The sequence below is a fragment of the Artemia sp. Qi Xiang Cuo genome, chromosome 10, assembly GCF_049724085.1.
Source record: "Artemia sp. Qi Xiang Cuo chromosome 10, ASM4972408v1, whole genome shotgun sequence".
Lineage (NCBI taxonomy): Eukaryota > Metazoa > Arthropoda > Branchiopoda > Anostraca > Artemiidae > Artemia > Artemia sp. Qi Xiang Cuo.
The window spans coordinates 73,068,996-73,089,220 of record NC_142803.1 but is presented as its reverse complement, the minus strand read 5'-3'; the positions used below and the strand labels follow the sequence as shown (position 1 = coordinate 73,089,220).

Here is a 20,225-nt window from a genome sequence, read left to right as displayed (position 1 = left end):
AACATTTTGGTGTAGAAAAAAGATCTGTTGCAGTTTCCCCGAGGTCAAACCGCATTTTCACTCCACTATTACGGCCTTAGTTTCCTGTCCTCTTCCAAACTCCCTGGGAGTTTCACTGTAATATCCTAAAATCAGCAGAAAATAAGTTATCTCATTTCACTTAAAATTGCGTAAACAGGAAACTTTTACAAGCGAAAAAATCGTCAAATTTTAGAAACTATTCCCGTTTACGTTTGTTTTGTTTCATGGTTCAGCATGGCAACACTGTCCGCAAAAACTTTGCGCAGAGCTTTTTATCTAAATGTTTTTGTAACAACCAAAAGAAAGCCCTGGTTTTCTAACACTAATAGGCCTAAGATAGCAGGGGACCAAAGATCTTTTCGTTAAGTCGGTCTGAATCACTTATCGAAGTACTTTTAGCAACCGAGTTCTGCTAAATTCTTTTAATACATTAAGATGTTAATACCCAGTGAGCTGTGCGAAAAATGAAGTTCGATCCCTGTTTCTAAGGCTTCAATGAAAAAAGGGTTAAGATGACTAGGCCATATTTTACGAATAAAGGGTAACATGTAGCCGAACATAGTTCTTCGCGACCATCCATCGGGGGCCAAAGAAATGCGGGAAGTCCCCGATTGTAGTGGGAGGAGATCATGAGAAAGGATTCAAAGAAAAATGAAAAGAACATAGGAGGAAGTAATGATTGAAGTTTTGAATAAAACAGATGGAAGGAGGAGCAAACCCAGCTGTTTTCAAGGTTCCTCAAGGACCTTGAAGCTCCTGTGATTTAGCAGTGCTATTTTGAAAGGAAATGTGCCGCTTATTTTGAAGCAAGCGTTAAAAAATATGGTTGTATCCAGCCAGATTCTATCCAGGATGGGGGTTACCAAAATAGCATCTTTCCAGAGACTATCGTCAACTGTTTTAAAAAACAAACTTAAAATTGTAACATAATTTCCAGGGGGAGAGGGTGGTCATACCATATAACCCTACAAGGACACCGAGGCACATATCCTCAAGGAATCTCGAGGGAAAAAAAATAGTCAGACCCTGCTTCAGCAGCTAAGAAAGTGTCCTTGAGTTCTTGAACTTGCCCACTTTATTCGCTCGAAGATCCGATTTAATAATGAGATTTGGGGAACGCATTTAGCAAATGAGATCAGCACCGATTTATTTTTCCACCATCTGTACATATAAATAGAACTACTAGGCATAACAATAAATAACAATCCGCTACGTGTCGTTGAACAGATTTGCAAATTCCTTCGTGCCGTATTTTGCAACCGTATTTGTCAGGTGACCTTTTTTTTCTCTTTTTCTGTTTTCTTAGTGATTGTAAAAATAGCATAATTTAGCGTCCATTTTTGAGTGCTACAATATGTATTTAATTAACAAGTATGAATATGAAGTTCTAGTGCGCAATTGCATCAGCTGGTAACCTCTACTTCTACATAAATAAGAAACCAAAATTTAAAATACAATAAACGCAAATAAAACCACTCATAAGTTTAGGAGCACTGCTTGGTCACCTTTTTTAATTCGCAAATTTAATTCCCAAATATGGTCCTAATGTTTAAGATATACTGACTGAATGTGTCAAAAATACTTCTAGTCTTCCTACTTGAACAGAAAGGAAGTTAAGTTTTATTTTTTGTAAAGTTTTTGAAAAGGCATCAAAAATTTGTTGACATGCATTTTGGTTACGTTTTTACAAACCGGGAAAAAATTTCGGAGGGGGGGGGGTGTCAAACCCCGTTCTCAATTAAAACGACCTTGTGAGTAACCCACTTAGTGTTTCTCCCAGCATTTCCTTCTATGGAGCATTGCGAGGAGAATTTGATGTCTTGGGAGGTGTTTGTTGTTGTTGTTATTTTCATGCATGTATGTATGTGTTTGCTGTTAATGAGCTCCAGTATTTAAAACCAGATATGTTCCTTTTTTTTTACTCCCAATTCGTCAATCCTTTTCTTGTTCGGTTTTTAGTTCTTTTTGTTGTAATAAGATATAAGATGTGAAAATAAATTATATCAAGATTTCATTATCCTCGTTAATCAAATCTCCAGTGTTGTGAATAATTAATTATGAGTGTGTCAAACACGAATCTCACTTGCCTTTTCAAGCTTCACTACCTTTCCTCACAGGCAAAATGTGAATACAGGAGTCTTTGTACTGTTAATAGCTCCATATGACTAAAAAGGAAAAAAACTGTTTTGATATTCATTAAAAGATTATCTTTTCCGAATTAGCCATCTTAGAATTTAAACATTCATTTAAATACTGTTCACCTTTACTTGTGTTTATAAATGTTTATTAATATATATAAAAAAAATTTAGAAACTTTAAGATCGGCAAAAGTTTCCAAAAAAGAAACAGAGACACCATTTACGAGCTGAGGCCTTCTCATAAGGTTTATGAGACGCTCGGAGAGTCAAACAAATCTAAAGAATGAACAGACAACATGCAGTTTTCAGGCCATTGGACACATTGTCCACTGCCGATTTTTGTTAAATGGCATCCCTGTGGCGACAGAGAGGCACGAGGCAAAGAAGACCTACCCCGACACCATGAACCATACACTTTGGAGGTCCAGTAGTACCTGAGGAATACATGATGAATAATGGATGGCCAAAAGGGACATGTACATACTCAGTGTTCACTTCCTTACAAAGATCCAGAAAATCTTCCAGTAGAGCTCTGAAAAATATGGGCAGTCATTTTTTTATAAGAATAATTCATTTTATTTAAATAGTTATAATAAATTAATTAAAATATAAAACTATTATATTTAATTAAAATTCATTTTAATTAAAGACAAATATTCATATTAGGTCATATCTAACATACCTAATACTACTAACAAATCACTACAGCTTCAAGCCGCCTGAGGCGAACACAAACGAAAAATTGAACGAAAAAGAAGAAAACTGCAATTTTTATTAATTAACAAAAATTAAACCTCACATGAACCTAAAACCGATACTTAGGGAAGACACCCCCTCCCCTCACTTATCCTTACTCATTAAGACATTATTCATCTTATTTTTAAAAGAAGATACACTCTTGGCCATCCTAGTGCTACCAGGAAGACTATTCCAAACCAAGACACCTACTTACGTAAATACTAAAGTAGACCTAGCAGTAAGTTGCGGAATCCGTTGTACCATAGGAATGGTAGGTAGAAATCGCATACAATCACAAAACAATAATCACAAAATAATTAGTAACAAAATAATTAAGCGCTAATTAATTTTAATACCGATACTTTAAATAATTATAGCCCAATTTTGATTAATTGTTAGTTATCTTTCTGCCAAATCTCTTCCTAATGTGCTGAACTTATAACTGGAGGTCTAAAAGCTATCTGTTATATAAAAATACTCGGAAACACTTATGCAATAACATAAAAGCTTAGCAAGCTTTGATAGAACTAGGGCCGATTTTGGGATACTGCCAATTTTGGGAGTTTTGAAAGCCAGAGCGATTCCTAAGATTTGGCTTGTTATTACTTCCCCTATTCCAAAGAGGTTGCAAATATTCTAGGCGGCTCTTAAATTTTTGCACTTATAATAGCCTACATAGTTTTCCAAATAAGAAGCTAGACTTGAAAGTAACATTTTTACTGTTTCTAAAATAATTTGTTCTTGTACATTATTTCCCGTGGTATAAATGTGGATTGATGCTCTGCTTGGGGGACCAAGGGATCTCCACTGCCACAATGTTAGGCAACAGGCCGGCTACAAGTCCCAGTAAAAAGACTCAGCAACTGAAATGTCGATTCGACGCCCTAAGCAGCAGCAACAGCTCTGGAGGATTCTTAGCCTTTTGTTTTATTTTGTATAAAAAAAGGATAAGACAAACACAACTATGCAAAACTTGATAGGCAGCGATAAGCACCCTTGCCTATGACTGTGGTAACTTAGGTTCAAATCTTATTTAAGGCAAATTTTTTGTCTTTGAAAAGACAAAATCATTTTAGTTTTGGAGATGAATAAAAAGTCGACACTGATGAATATAAAAATTTCGCTTTTATTCAAAACTCATTTGTTTCAGAATTTTTTTTCTCTCCAGAATCTATAAGAGAAAACGAAGGGCACAGCAGCGATTGAGCTTTACACAATTTGATCTTCTTAACCCGTTTCTTCTAACCCGTCCCTACCCGTTTCCCTTAACTACCTGACTTTTTTCAACTATACATTCATAATTCAAATCAATTTGATACCTATGTTATGCAAAGCATAGTCCGTTCTGCCCTTCGTTTTCACTTATATTCATAGATTATCGACAAAAATAATTCTACCTTTTACTATATATTAATCAAAAAAATTTTTTGCACAAAATAAGCTTTTCAAAAAAAAGTAAAGAACTCCATTAAACCAAAAATGAACAAAAATAAAATCAAATAATCTACCAAGTCTACAATTACCGCAAATCAGTATCAGTAAATAAATGAATCCCAAAAAAACAGAAATTTAAATAAGTCAAACTCAAAACGAGCAGAAATTAATCTGAGTAAGGTTCTAAACCCTACGCTTTCTAAAAGCCAGAATATAGTTTTGGACTTTACTTAAAAAAATTCAAATGAATTTACTGAAAAAATGTGCATTGGCAGTTTAATCTACATAATGCTGATATTTATTCCTTAAAATCTTAATTAATTTTTGATATCTTAAAGTTATAAAAGTGAAAACATTTAAAAGAATTTTGTTAAGTAAAGAAGAAGTTACATTCTGGCTTTTAGCAAGCATAGGGTTTATTATTTTCAAGTTTTAATCTTCTCCAAGATTCAAAAATGTCTTTATAGTCTTCCCTGAGTCAAAAATATTCATCTTTATGCTGAAAAAAATTTGGAACTAACTGAAGATTCGGAAGTGGTTGAAAAATGGCTCATTAATTTAACAAGTGTATTCTGACAAACACAGCAACAAGCAAAATATCAATTATTACTGTCATTTTCCTACCACAACGCAAAGCAATTATAGCAACATATCGTATTTTACTTGTGGTTTATTATCAGTCTGATGCTTTATTTAAATCTAGCAGCAAAACACGTCAAGTCACGAATTTTTAAATCCTGCTACTTGTAATCAGGGCTTTTAAGCTGCAGGGTCTATAGTTTTGGTCAGTAGACAATTTATAAAAATAATATGGGGGCTAGGAGGGTGATAATACAAAAGGGAGGGAGGGATTTTGATGTTGTTTCTTTGCATTGTCATGGGAAGAGCAGATACTGACAAATTTGGGAGTAATTGAAAATTCGGAAGTGGTTTAAAAAATGGCTCAGAAAATTCACAAATTAAAAAAAGAGTTGATCAAAAGGGCCTCGAAAGCATACTTTCTTCTGTGAAAAAAAAAAATATGCTTAGTATTTTATATAGCTCCAGAGAGTTTGCCAAAAAGCACAACTTTTCGTAATCTACAACCTTTCATCCGTAAAATATGAATTAAGCCTTTTAATCTGCCCTACAGATTAAATCCCTATAGCCCGACATAAACCTACATGTACCCTCTCATAGCCCTACAACGTATCAACCATTATAGATCTTATATAGTTTCCTTTTTCTTCTACAATATTGGCTTCTTCATGAGCATTTTTTTGTTACTGACCATACACTTTTTCTCATTTCAACATAATTGTTGTGGTTAAGCTGTAAGGTGTTCGGGTTAATTTAAAAAAATCCAAAAATCTGCTGTTGTTTACACAATATTAGTCAAGAATTATCTCTCGTCTTGTATTATGCTTAAATCATCCTATCCGGTTTGTTTAAAATACATTTTGATGTACTTTTTTTTAAAATTGTAAAACAAATCCGATTTGTTTAAAAAAAAAACACAAGGAATCAAAAATACTCGTATATGTAGCTATTTATCTTTTATATTTTTTATATTTATCGATATTCACTATATTTAGATTTTTGACATTATTATATTTATATGTATATTGATATTTATTCCTTTTTGATTTGTTTAAAAACAACAAATCCAATTTATTAGATCTGAGTTTCTTTTCGTTTTTCTCTTTTTTTGCAAAGCGCTTGTAGTTTTTTTCGTCGTTTTATGTTATTTTTATTACCTATTCACTCTTTAATCTAGTTTTCCCCTTTCTCTTCTTCTCGTTAATAAAGGCTTCCGGATGTCGTAACAAAGTCAAGCTGAAAGTGTGCCACAACTTAAAACCCGTATTAAAAATCATTTCTTTTCAGGAATTTGGTAGTGTTAATGGCTCGAGAGAAGTCTTTATATATATATATATATATATATATATATATATATATATATATATATATATATATATATATATATATATATATATATATATATATATATATATATATATATATATATATATATATATATATACATATATATATATATATATATATATATATATATATATATATATATATATATATATATATATATATATATATATATATATATATATATATATATATATATATATATATATATATATATATATATATATATATATATTGCCATTATTTTTTTTTACCATTAATCTCAATTATTATTCTTGTTATCCCCCTTTTTCATTTGGGTTGGTAAGATGAATTAGCATGCATGATATCCAACCGGTCGCTTTTTAAAGCATCTTTTTGCTTTGGTGCGACACGTTGTCATATTTGTATTAATAAAGACGTCTGAAATTGAACTTTAGCTTTTTATAAGTATTCACATAAAAAAAAAACTAAACGCCCAGTGTATCAATTACAGTATTACCCATTATTTATCAGTGGCACCAATTCGCAAAAATGTAAAGGGGGAGGGAAATTGTTCAGATTTTGTTTAATAAAAACATGAAGTTTTTTTTTAATTATCTATTGGAGGGGAGCATTTTTGTCTTTTGTTATGAAACTACAAAGATGTATTTTCCAAGTTTTAGGAGGTAACTACCCCTGTCCCCCACCCAATTCGTGGCTCTGGATTTTCATTTCATGTTAATTTCCATAATTTTACTTTAATAAACACTACTCATAGTAAGTATTTCATTTTTAAAGAAAAATAACAAAATTCACTAGTGATGTCCCCGTAAGGTCCAAGGACACCTGTAGGGTCCAAAATCGTTTTGCAATTTTATATTCAAGAGAGTAGAATAAGAGTACTACCTAAGTGATGCAGAACACAATATTTTAAGTATTATATTTCTTCTTTTTTAAAATAAAAAGAATGGAATGCTATATTTTTATGGATTGTTTGAATTTTTCAGTCACTTGGGTATTTCTTTTTCTTTGTCTATTATTTCTTTTTCTTTGATTTATTATTTCATTTTCTTTTTCTTTGATTTATTATTTCTAAGCTCTTTTGATCTGCAACGACTAATCTTAGATACAAATACCAAAGTGGATTTGTAACCCTGTTCAGTTTCTCCTTTGACAGTTTTGATACCTTATTCTGGAGAGACTACGAGACAGAAGGAAAAAAGAGAAAAAGAGAGAAAGCTAGGGAGAGAGGAAAAGAGAGAGATACCCATTTTTAATAGCTGATACATCAACTTTTTCATCCACATGGTGTGAAATGACCACTGCCTCCAAAGATCTAAGTTTGTGACTCAATTCGGCAACCTTTCTCAGATTATCATGTTTTTTTCCATTATACAGTGAACTATCCACGGAGATCATTATTTTTGGCAGTGCTTGCGAGAACCGTTCATAAACACCCTGAAATACAGAACAACTTGTCGTATTGAAGGTTTCTCCTGGGTCGAAACTTCAGGTATAAAATGTATCACATACGATGGTCATTTCAAAGGCTCAAGGCTACTAGTGTTAAGGCATTTTAGTTCTGGCCTTCATATGGCCTATGCAAATTTGGTATTCAGGGTGTAACTTCGTCAAAACCCTGGGGAGGGGGCTACGTTGGAGCCAATTTTCCTACGTCAAGTGAAAATGACCCAGTGAAAAATAAAAAATGAGCAATAATGCACCATAAAGGCAAAGGTATACTATGATCTGCTTATTGGATGCTTGAATGATGTAAGCAGTAGTAAGGCCATAATACATTTAAAGACATGCCCTCCTCTTTTCCGTAATATTTTAAAGACAAGCCCTCCCAGGATTTCCACGGCAACCCTGTTAAATAAAGAGAACCCTGGCAAGATTCCGCGGTTTGGATATGATTTTGGTTTGGAAATGAGTGGCTATTATGAGTGGTTTGGATATGATTGTTGGTTTGGATATGATTGCTGGTTTGGGTATGAGTGGTTTGGATATGATTGTTAGTTTAGATGTGATAGTTAGTTTGGATATGATTGTTGGTTTTGATATGATTTTTGGTTTGGATATGACTTGGAATAATAAGAGTCTCGTTTTTATGACATCACTGTGAAGATACTGGCTACTTTGATTGTAAATCTACAGACTTTTACTTGGCTGTTATAGAAAGTGATTCTTCATATGAGAATATCGCGTGATGTTGCATCAAATAAGCAAATTGAAATATGTGAATTTTATAATATGAATTGGAATAGTATTATTAACTTTACAAAGAAATTCAATAAAAATGAAGTTACACTATGTTGTAGAAAATGTTACCCTGACTTTGCATGCCAAGATGAGTAAAATGATGAGAAAAGTTAAATCCTGACGAGCTGCTGCCACTTATCGTTCCTAATGATTACCTAAACGTAGAAAAAGAAATCTAAAAAAACACAGTGTTTGGTATATACAAATTTTATTAATAAAAACATTTACATACATTTTTAAAGCATTTCAATCTTGGGGCACCGAAATCAATATTATAGAGATAGGTCACCGTCAAAGATAACAAATTTCTCTTAGAAGTAACAATTTTTGTTTACGATAACAAGTTTTCTGTTAGTGGTGGCATGTTCTCTCTTAACACTAATAAATTTTCTCTTCGAAATAACAAGTTTTAATAACACTAACAAACTTTTACTTAATACTATAAAGTTTGTCATGAAAGTAACAGGTTTTTTCTTAGTAGTAACAGATTTTTTCTAATAACAGCAAGTTTTCAATCAAAGATAACAAGTTTTTCTTAGAAGTAACATTTTTTTTTGTTTACAATAAAAAGTTTCTGTTAGAAGTAGCAAGTTTTAACAATAACAAATTTTCTGTTCGAAGTAATAATTTTCTCCTGAATATTAAAAAAGTTTTACTTAATACTATCAAATGTCTTTGGAAGTAACAGGGTTTTCTAATAGTAACACATTTTTTCAAATAACAGCAAGTTTTCCGTCACAGATAGCAAATTTCCCTTAGAAGTAACCATTTTTTTTTTATGATAACAAGTTTTCTGTTAGAAGTAGTAAGTTTTTCTGAACACTAACAAATTTTCTCTTCGAAGTAACAACTTTTTTTCTTAATAGTAACAAACTTTGACTTAATATTATCAAATTTCTCTTGGGAGTAACAGGTTTCTCTTAATAGTAACAAAATTTTTCTAATAACAGCAAGTTTTCCGTCAAAGATAAGATAATTCTCTTATAGCAATAATAGATATTTTTCGGATTCTCTTAAAAACAATTTATCACGATTTTGAATTATTTCCGTTAAAAGTGTTGGTTTACCAGACATGGACGGTCCGCAAAGAAAGGATCTGAATGGCGTTTTAAATTAATACATACTCCTCCAATGTCAAAATACAACTAACCGGACCTAACCTCAATCTTTTGAACATGAGCTCAAAGGAAATAGAATAAATGTTTTTTTTAATTAACATATATAAATATATATAAAACAGCAGTGAAAATGCATAAAAAATAAACACTTGAACATTTAAATAGACGGTTAAACATGCCGCTCAGAGGGCCAGACACTCCTCCGGAGGACACAGCGGCCGGTACCGCGACGGGCAGCAGGCGGTACCGTGGCGACCAGCAGACGGAAGGTGTCCGCGGCGGGGACAGCAACAATTAAAAATAAAACACTTTAAAATTAACGCAAAGCGTTAATTTTAATGTATTTATTTTTACCGGCCGCTACGTCCTCCGAACGAGCGTCCGGGCCTCCAAGCGGCATGTTTAACTGTATATTTAAATGTTCAAGTGCTTATTTTTTATGAATTTCCACTGCCGTTGTATATATATTTATATATGTGAATTAAAGAAACCATGTATCCTTTTTCCTTTGAGTATTTATTCAACAGATTGAGGTTAGGTCTGGTTAGTTGTATTTTGACATTGGAGGAGTATGTATCAATTCAAAACACTATTCAGATCATTTCTTCGCAGACCATATATTCTGGCAAAACACCACTTTTAACGAAAATAATTCAAAATCGTGATAAATTGTTTTTAGAGAATCCAAGAAATATCTATTATTGCTATTAGAGAAATATATTATCTTTGACGGCAAACTTGCTGTATTAGAAAAAAAAATGTTACAATTAAGAAAAAGCAGTTACTTCCAAGAGAAATTTGATAATATTAAGTAAAAGTTTGTTAGTATTAAGGAAGAAAGTATTTACTTCGAAGATAAAACTTGTTAGTGTTAAGAAAAACTTGCTACTTCTCACAGAAAACTTACTATCATAAACAAAAAATTGTTACTTCTAAGAGAAATTTGTTATCTTTGACGGAAAATTTGCTGCTACTAGAAAAAATTTGTTACTATTAATAAAAAACCTGTTACTTTCAAAGATATTTAATAGTATTAAGTAATACTTTGTTATTATTAAGGAGAAATTTGCTACTTCAAATAGGAAATTTGTTAGTGTTGAGCAAAAACTTACTACTTCTAACAGAAAACTCTTTATCATAAACAAAAAAATTGTTGCGTCTAAGAGATATTTGGTAGTGTTAAGAAAAACTTTCCACTTCTAGCGGAAAACTTGTTAGCGTAAGCAGAAAGTTGTCACTTCTAAGAGAAATACCTATTCTTTGACAAAAACTTGCTGCTAATAGAAAAAAATTGTTACTATTAAGAAGAAACCTTGTAGTTCCAAGAGATATTTGATAATATTAAGTAAAACTTTGCTAGTATTAAGAAAAAGTTACTTCTTCTAACAGAAAACGTGTTATCATAAACAAAAAATTGTTACTTCTAAGAGAAATTGTTATCATTGACGGTACACTTGCTGCTTAGAGAAAAAATTTATTACTATTAAGAAAAACCAGTTACTTCCAAAAGAAATTTGATAATATTAAGTAGAAGTTTGTTAGTACTAAGGAAGAAGTTATTTCGAAGTGAAAATTTGTTTGTGCTAAGAAAAGCTTGCTACTACTAACAAAAAACTTGTTATCATAAACAAAAAATGTTACTTCTAAGAGAAATTTGTTATCTTTGACGGTAAACTTGCTGCTATTAGAAAAAAATTGCTACTATAAAGAACAACCTGTTACTTCCAAGAGACATTTGATAGTATTAAGTAAAATTTTATTAGTATTAAGGAGAAAAGTAGTTACTTCGAAGAGAAAACTTGTTAGTGTTAAGAAAAACTTAAAACTAACAAATTTTCTAAGAGAAATTTGTTATCTTTGATAAAAGAACTTGCTGTTATTAGAAAAAATCTGTTACTATTAAGAAAAAACCTGTTACTTCCAAGACAAGTTTGATAGTATTAAGTACAAGTTTGTTAGTATTAAGGAAAAAGTTGTTACTTCAAAGAGACAATTTTTTAGTGTTAAGAAAAAACTTGCCCCTTCTAAAAGAGAACTTGTAATCGTAAACAAAAATTGTTGATTCTAAGAGACATTTGTTATCTTTGACGGTGACCTATCTCTATTATATTGATTTCGGTGCTCCAAGAGTGAAAAGCTTTAAAAATGTATGTAAATTTGTTTATTAATAAAATTTGTATGTAAAAACACTGAGTTTACTTAGATTTCTTCTTCTTCTACGTATAGGAAATCATCAGAAACGATAAGTGGCAGCAGCTTGTCAGGATTTAACTTGTACTCATCTTGGCATGCAAAGTTAGAGTAACATTTTCTACAAAATAGTGTAACTTCATTTTTATTAAATCTCTTTGTAAAGTCAATAATACTATTCGTATTCAAATTATAAAATTCATATGTTTCAATTTGCTTATCTGAAGCAATGTCACACACGATATTCTCATATGAAGAATCACTTTCTGTAAACGCCAAATAAAAGTCTGTAGGTTTATAATCAAAGTGGCCAGTACCTTCAAAGCGATGTTGTAAAAATAAGACTTTCATCATTCCAGCAATTGAGGTGTAGACCAGGTTCTTCTTCCCAAAACATTTTAAAGCCATGCCAATACCAGTCTCTTAAAAATAAACTCAATTTACGTTTAGGGTTTTTTACAATCATGCCAGGATAAGTTTTTTTCCCATTGATCATATTTGTCTTAGTGACAATTGGAGCATAAGAATCCTCTAGTAAGAGAGTCACAAATCTCTTACAGTCTTTCATTTGCACGGCATATCCTTTATGCGATTTACATGGATTGCATAATCTACACCTTTCATTATATTCATCCGAAAAAGTAAAATTCTCACAAGACGACCAGCTTCACGAAGTAAACAAACATAATGGGCATGTGTAAAACATTTTTCTATGTTGACTGTCTCGCTTCTAAAAAGAAATTTACTCACGATCAATAAAATGTCTTCTAGGAGAAGTGACGTCACAAACATGTTTAGACATGATTTCTTACAAAATGTCCGTCTAAGTAGTGGTTAAGAGCAAATCACAATATCATTTTGTTTTTTCTCAATTAATATATCTATAAATTGAGTAAAATCATCCGAACCACGACAACAAAGTTTCATGCAATAGTTCAAAGTTGGGGAATCAGTTCCCATTATATCGTTAAGCATTTCTCGAGAAAATATTTTTTTTTGAAGAGATAATTCCAGAAAGTCATCATCTAAAATTAAGTATTTTTAAAATTTTACTAGATTACGTAAGATTCTCTGGTTCTCAAATCTAGCCATTTTAACACTCTCACTACCAAATACACACTAAGAGAATCTCACTAGTAACAAGCCGTTTTTTTTTTGTTTTTTAGATTGTTCATTTCAATATGTTTTGCTAACGCATTTAATCCGTTTTGTAGTCTCTGTATATACTCTATATTCACTTTAGCCGCAAAACATGATTGTTCTTTCGACTTGATTTTGCTTAATGATATAACATATCTTGCATACATCTTGTCCCATTCTAGGGTTAGTCGGCAACCCCTTGTAATTTCCACTGCTACTTTGGGCACTCTAGGCTGCATCTCGCTAACACTTCCAGTATCCAATAATATGCAAGTATCCATTTTGATGTTGACACGCTGAACTCTCTTTTAATACTGAAGAAATAATGGAACACCTGGGCAGCTTACAGGGAAATCAATAGATAGCTATATGGAGCTTCTATTTTTCGAGAAAAACAATGACGTTACGTGGAATACCTGGGCATCGTACAGGAAAACGGAGCTTCTATTTTTCGAGGAATCGATCAAAATGGCGCTTGCTAAGGGGAACAACTGGGAGTGTCATGGGAAATCGATAGACACCTGAAAGGGGGCTTTTAAGGGAAATACCTGGGATTGTCATGGGAAATAAATAGACTCCTATATGGAGGCTTGTTAGGGGGGAACCTGGGCGTCTTCCAGGGAAATCAATAGACAACAATAGGGGGCTTGTTAGGGGTATCCCTGGCTGTCTTACAGGGAAATCAATAGACAATTATATGGGGCTTGTATGTTTCGAGGGAAAACAATGGCGCTTGCTAGGGAGAACACCTGGAATCCGGGGAAATCAATCCTTCCCACTTTGAATAGAATTAACCCACTAGAAGTCTTAGTTTCACGAAAAAAATAAATATAGAAGAGAAACTATAGCCATTTAAAGAACACCACTCATATCCAAACCAACAATCACATCCAAACCATTCGTAAAGGCAACTCATATCCAAACCAGTAATCATATCGAAACCACTCATAAAAGCCACTCATATCCAAAGCAACAATCATATCCAAACCAAAAATCAAATCTAAACCATTCATAAAAGCCACTCATATCCAACCCAACAATCATACCCAAACCACTCATAAAAGCCATGCATATACAAACCAACAATTATAACCAAACCGCTTATATCCAAACCAACAATCATATCCGAACCAACAATCATGTCCAAACCACTCATAAAATCCACTCATGTTCAAACCAACAATCATAACCACACCACTCATAATGGGCACTCATATCCAAACCAACAAGCATATCCAAACCAACAACCATATCCAAACCATTCATAATAGCCACTCATATCCTAACCAATAATCATATCCAAACTACGGAATCTTGGCAGGGCCGTCGTGACGTAACAGGACTGTTGTGGAAATCCTGGTAGGGCATGTCTTTAAAATCCTATGGGAAAAGTGAGGGCATGTCTTTAAAATCCTATGGAAAAAGGGGGGGGGGGCACGTCTCTAATGTATTATGGCCTCACTACTGTCGTATATCCAAACCACTCATAAAAGCCACTCAGATCCAAAGCAACAATCATATCCAAACCACTCATAAAAGCAACTCATATCCAAACCAAAAATCATATCCAAACCAACAATCATATCCAAACCAACAATAATATCGAAACCACTCATAAAAGCCATTCAAATCCAAACTAACAATCATATTTAAAGCAACAATCATATCCAAACCACTCATAATAGCCACTCGTGTCAGAACCATCAACCATATCCAAACCACTCATAAAAGCCTTTCATATCCAAACGAACAATCATATACAAACCACTCATAAAAGCCACTCATATCGAAACCACCAATCACATCCAAACCACGGAATCTTTCCAGGGCTGTCGTGACGTAAAGGGACTGTCGTGGAAATCCTGGGAGGGCATGTCTTTAAAATCCAAAGGGAAAAGGGAGAACAGGTCTTTAAAATCCTATGGAAAAAGGGAGTGCATGTTTTTAAATGTATTATAGCCTCACTATTGAGTTTAAGGAGGTCGAAGGATGCCCTAAGAAAAACTGGGGACTAATAAAAGAAGTGATTTGATTAAAAATAAATAGTATACCTGATGAATTAGTTAGTGTAATGGGAAAGACTTTGAATTCTGAAAAGGACATATGCAATGAATTTCACAGTTATTTTTCGAATATTGGTCTGAATTTAGCTATGTCAGTTGTACCTGATAGTGGTGATCCAACGTTCGAGTCCTTACTGAGGGACCCGATTGATGTATCTCTTCACCTTAGACTTCTGACAGTTGATGAAATTAAAAAAAATATTAATGGGTTGCGTAGCAACTCATCTGGTAGCGATCATATTACTCTAAAAACACTTAAATGTATTTTTCCTGTTATAGCTGAAGTTTTATGTGGGTTAATTAATGAGTGTTTTCGTCAAGGAAAATTCCCAGACTGTTTTAAAGTTGCCCGTATAACCCCATTTCATAAGGGTGGTATTCAAAATGACCCAGGAAACTATAGACCGATATCTGTTTTACCCATCATTTCCCGTGTTTTAGAGAAGTGTTTTAGTATTAGAATGATGAGTTTTTTGGAGGATCATAAGTTATTGGTAGAGACACAATTTGGGTTCCGTAGAAAAAGGACAACGGAACAGGCGATGATTTATTTGACAACTATTATTAATGAGGTATTAGATAAAGGTTTTAAAATAGTTGCTATATTTTTAGATCTGATGAAAGCTTTTGACACTGTGGATCATGAACTTCTACTTAAGAATTGTTAGGTGTATGGTTTGAGGTGTAAATAATTAAATTTTTTAAGAAGTTTTGTTAGTAATCGTTATCATTATGTACAACTAAATAATTCTTATTCCGAAAAAAAGTGTATTGAAATAGGTGTTCCGCAAGGATCAGTTCTCGGTCCTATATTATTCTTGATATTTATTAAATAACAAAAACAAGTTTTTTAAACTGAAAGTAAGGAGCGACATTAAAACTTAAAACGAACAGAAATTATTCTGTATATGAAAGGGGCTGTCCCCTCCTCAACGCTTCGCTCTTTACGCTAAAGTTTTTTTATTGTTTTAAAAAATAGATTAGTGAGACATAGTAAAACTTTAGCGTAAAGAGCGAGGCGTTGAGGAGGGACAGCCCCTTTCATATACGGAATAATTTCTGTTCGTTTTAAGTTTTAATGTCGCTCCTTACTTTCAGTTTAATAAACTTGTTTTTTTCATTTAATTTCTGATCGTTTTTTAGTTAATGCAGCTTTTATTTTGGCTCACCGTCATAGAATAAGTAAAAAAAAATTGCATAAAAATTTTACTTTTCTTTTGTTAAATGGATGTCACTAAATTTGGTTATGACGTAATTTACAAATTAACTTACGTAACTAACTTCTATATTCGTATTTCTTTCTTCTGGCAAAAAATACAAAGTTGCAGATTTTTGCAGATATGAGCTTGAAACCTATGTAATAGGGTTTACTGATCCGCTGGATCTGACGGTGTGATTTTCATTAAAATTCTTTCACTTGTAGGGGATGCTTCCCCCCTCTTTGAAAAATCGGGAAAATTTTCTCAGGCTCGTAGCCTTTAATGAGTAATACTAAACTTAATAAAATTTATATATTTAGAATCAGCATTATAAACCCATTCTTTTGATAGATTTATTGACATAAAAATTTTTAAAAGTTTTGATTACTATTGAGCCGCATCGCTTGTTTTTTTATTACGTATATGTTATGACGTATATGAGGAGGTTCTCCCCTTAGTAAATACCACGCTCTTTACGTTAAAAGTAAAAAAAAAATTTAATTCACAAACCCCTGAATCACAAAGGCCGTTTAACTAGAATAGATAGCTCTTTTGAAAGCACTAAAAAAAACTGTAGCGGAAAGAGCGAGGTATTGATTTGGGGGAGAACCCCCTCATATACGTTATAATTTCTGTTCGTTTTAAGTTCTAATGTTGCTTCTTATTTTCAGTTGAAAAAACTTGTTTTTTTTATTTAATTTCTGATCATTTTTTAAATAATGCTTGGAAATCCGGCGCCCCCTTCATAGAAATTTCCCTTACCCCAAATAAACATCCTCCACGTAAAGATTCTCCCGAGTAACCCCCTCCTCCATCCCCCCCCTCCAGAAAAAAATCCTTCCTGAAAACGTCTGTATACTTCCCAATAACCAATAAATAATGCTGGCAAGTCCGGCGCCCCCTTCATGGCAATTTCCCTTCCCCCATGAAAACTTCCTTCATGGACAGATCCTCCAACACAACCAACTACCCACCCACCCACCCCCCACTACCAGAAAAAAACCCTCCTCAAAACGTCTGTATGCTTCCCAATAACCTATACTATATGTTAACACAGGGTAAAGATCATAACTTTTAGCCGTCCCCCCGGGGACTTCGGGGTATTAAGTCATCCTAAAAGACATAGTTATCATATTTTCGACCATACTGAACAAAATGGCTATCTCAAAATTTTGATCGGGTGACTTTGGGGAAAAAATGAGCGTGGGAGGGGCCTAGTTGCCCTCCATTTTTTTTGGTCACTTAAAAAGGGCACTAGAACTTCTAATTTCCGTTCCAATGAGCCCTCCCACGATATTCTAGGACCACTGGGTCGATACGATCACCCCTAGGGAAAAAAAAACAACAAACAAACAAATAAACACGCATCCGTGATCTTTCTTCTGGCAAAAAATGTAAAATTCCACATTTTTGTAGATAGGAGCTTGAAACCTCTACAGTAGGGTTCTCTGATGCACTGAATATGATGGTGTAATTTTCATTAAGGTTCTATAAACTTTAGGGGGTCTTTCCCCCTTTTTTGAAAATCAGCCAAATATTCTCAGGCGCGTAACTTTTTATGGGTAGCCTTAAACTTGATGAAAGTTATATATTTGAAATCAGCATTGAAATCTGATTCTTTTGATATATCTATTGGTATCAAAAACCCGTTTTCTAGAGTTTCGGTTACCATTGAGCCGGGTCACTCCTTACTTACAGTTCGTTACCACGAACTGTTTGATAGAGCTTCATCTATTACAATCCCAAGGTATTTAAAAGACGCAGTCCGTTTTATAACGCTATTGGGCATATCTAATTCCTTGGCCCATGGGTAAAAGTTTGATGATCGCGAGAAAATAATAAAGTTAGACTTAGCCATGTTAATCCTTAATTTATTTACCCTCAGTCATGCTATAGTTCTATTAACTGATTCCTTCATGGAAATCTGCAGCAGCTCCGCTGTCTTAGCTGTGCTAATGGCTGTTGTGTCATCAGCAAAAACTGAAACTGTTACCGTTAGTTCATTTATTCTAGAGCAAAAATTATTCAGACAATTTGGTAAATCATTAATCAAACAGTTCGTGGTAACGAACTGTAAGTAAGGAGCGACCCGGCTCAATGGCAACCGAAACTCTAGAAAACGGGTTTTTGATACCAATAGATACATCAAAAGAATCAGATTTCAATGCTGATTTCAAATATTTAACTTTTATCAACTTTAGTGCTACCCATCAAAAGTTAGGCGCCTGAGAAAATTTGGCTGATTTTCAAAAAAGGGGGAAAGAACCCCTAAAAGTTATAGAACCTTAATGAAAATCACACAATCATATTCAGCGTATCAGAGAACCCTCAGTAGAGGTTTCAAGCTCCTATCTACAAAAATGTGGAATTTTGCATTTTTTGCCAGAAGAAAGATCACGGATGCGTGTTTATTTGTTTTTTTTTGTTTTTTTTCAGGGGTGATCGTATCGAGCCAGTGGTCCTAGAATATCGTGGGAGGGCTCATTGGAATGGAAATTATAAGTTGGAACGGAAATTAAAAGTTCTAGTGCCCTTTTTAAGTGACCAAAAAAATGGAGGGCAACTAGGCCCCTCCCACGCTTATTTTTTTCCCAAAGTCACCCGATCAAAATTTTGAGATAGCCATTTTGTTCAGCATGGTCGAAAATATGATAAATATGTCTTTTAGGATGACTTAATCCCCCGAAGTTCCCTGAGGGAGGGCTAAAAGTTATGAACTTTACCCAATGTTAACATATAGTATTGGTTATTGGGAAGTATACAGATGTTTTCTGGAGGTTTTTTTTCTGGTAGTGGGTGGGATGGGTGGGTCAGTGGTTATGTTGGAGGATCTGTTCATGAAGGAAGTTTCATGAGGGAAGGGAAATTGCCATGAAGGGGGCGCCGGACTTGCCAGCATTATTTATTGGTTATTGGAAAGTATACAACCATTTTCAGGAAGAATTTTTTCTGGAGGGGGGGCTAGAGGAGGGGGTTACTCTGGAGAATATTTCGGTGGAGGATGTTTCTTTGGGGTAAGGGACATTTCTATGAAGGGGACGCCGGATTTCCATGCATTATTTAAAAAACGATCAGAAATTAAATAAAAAAACAAGTTTTTTCAACTGAAATGTAAGAAGGAATATTAGAACTTAAAACGAACAGAAATTATAACGTATGAGAGGGGGTTCTCCCCCAAGTCAATACCTCGCTCTTTACGCTACATTTTTTTTTTAGTGCTTACAAAAGAGCCCACTATTCTAATTAAACGGCCTTTGTGATTCAGGGGTTTATGAATCAAAATTTTTTTTAACTTTTAACGTAAAGAGCGTGGTATTGACTAAGGGGAGAACCCCCTCAAATACGTAATAACATATACGAAATAAAAAAAAAACAATAAAAAAACAAGCGATACGGCTCAATAGTAATCGAAACTTTTAAAAACGGAATTTTGATGTCAATAAATGTATCAAAAGAATGTGTTTATAATGCTGATTCTAAATATTTGAATTTTATTAAGTTTAGTATTACTCATCAAAGGCTACGAGCCTCAGAAAATTTACTCGATTTTTTAAAGAGGGGGGAAACATCCCCTACAAGTGAAAAGAATTTTAATGAAAATCACACCGTCGGATTCAGCGTATCAGAAAACCCTATTACAAAGGTTTCAAGCTCATATCTACAAAAATCTGCAACTTCGTATTTTTTGCCAGAAGAAAAATATACGAATATAGAAGTTAGTTACGTAAGTTAATTTGTAAAGCAAAAGAAAAGTAAAATTTTTATGCAAATAAAAGCTGCATTAACTAAAAAACGATCAGAAATTAAATTAAAAAAAAACTTATTAAACTGAAAGTAAGGAGTGACATTAAAACTTAAAACGAACAGAAATTATTCCGTATATGAAAGGGGCTGTCCCCTCCTCAACGCCTCGCTCTTTACGCTAAAGTTTGACCCTGTCTCACTGCTTTATTTTCTAAAACAATAAAAAACTTCGGTGTAAAGAGCGAGGCGTTGAGGAGGGGACAGCTCCTTTCATATACGGAATAATTTCAGTTC

At 33.4% G+C, this 20,225-nt stretch overlaps 1 protein-coding gene across 2 annotated transcripts in view; it reads right to left on the bottom strand.

Moving 5' to 3' along the window:
• The window catches only part of LOC148948144 (acetoacetyl-CoA synthetase-like), an 89,164-nt gene that overhangs the window by 45,603 nt on the left and 23,336 nt on the right, over positions 1 to 20,225 (bottom strand). For both annotated transcript variants that reach the window (XM_089095706.1, XM_089095704.1), the window contains exons 5-6: positions 7,483 to 7,673; positions 2,553 to 2,691 (exon numbers count right to left, since the gene is read on the bottom strand). In XM_089095706.1, the coding sequence (XP_088951832.1) occupies positions 2,553 to 2,691; positions 7,483 to 7,673 (330 nt within the window). The remainder of the gene's footprint in view (positions 1 to 2,552; positions 2,692 to 7,482; positions 7,674 to 20,225) is intronic.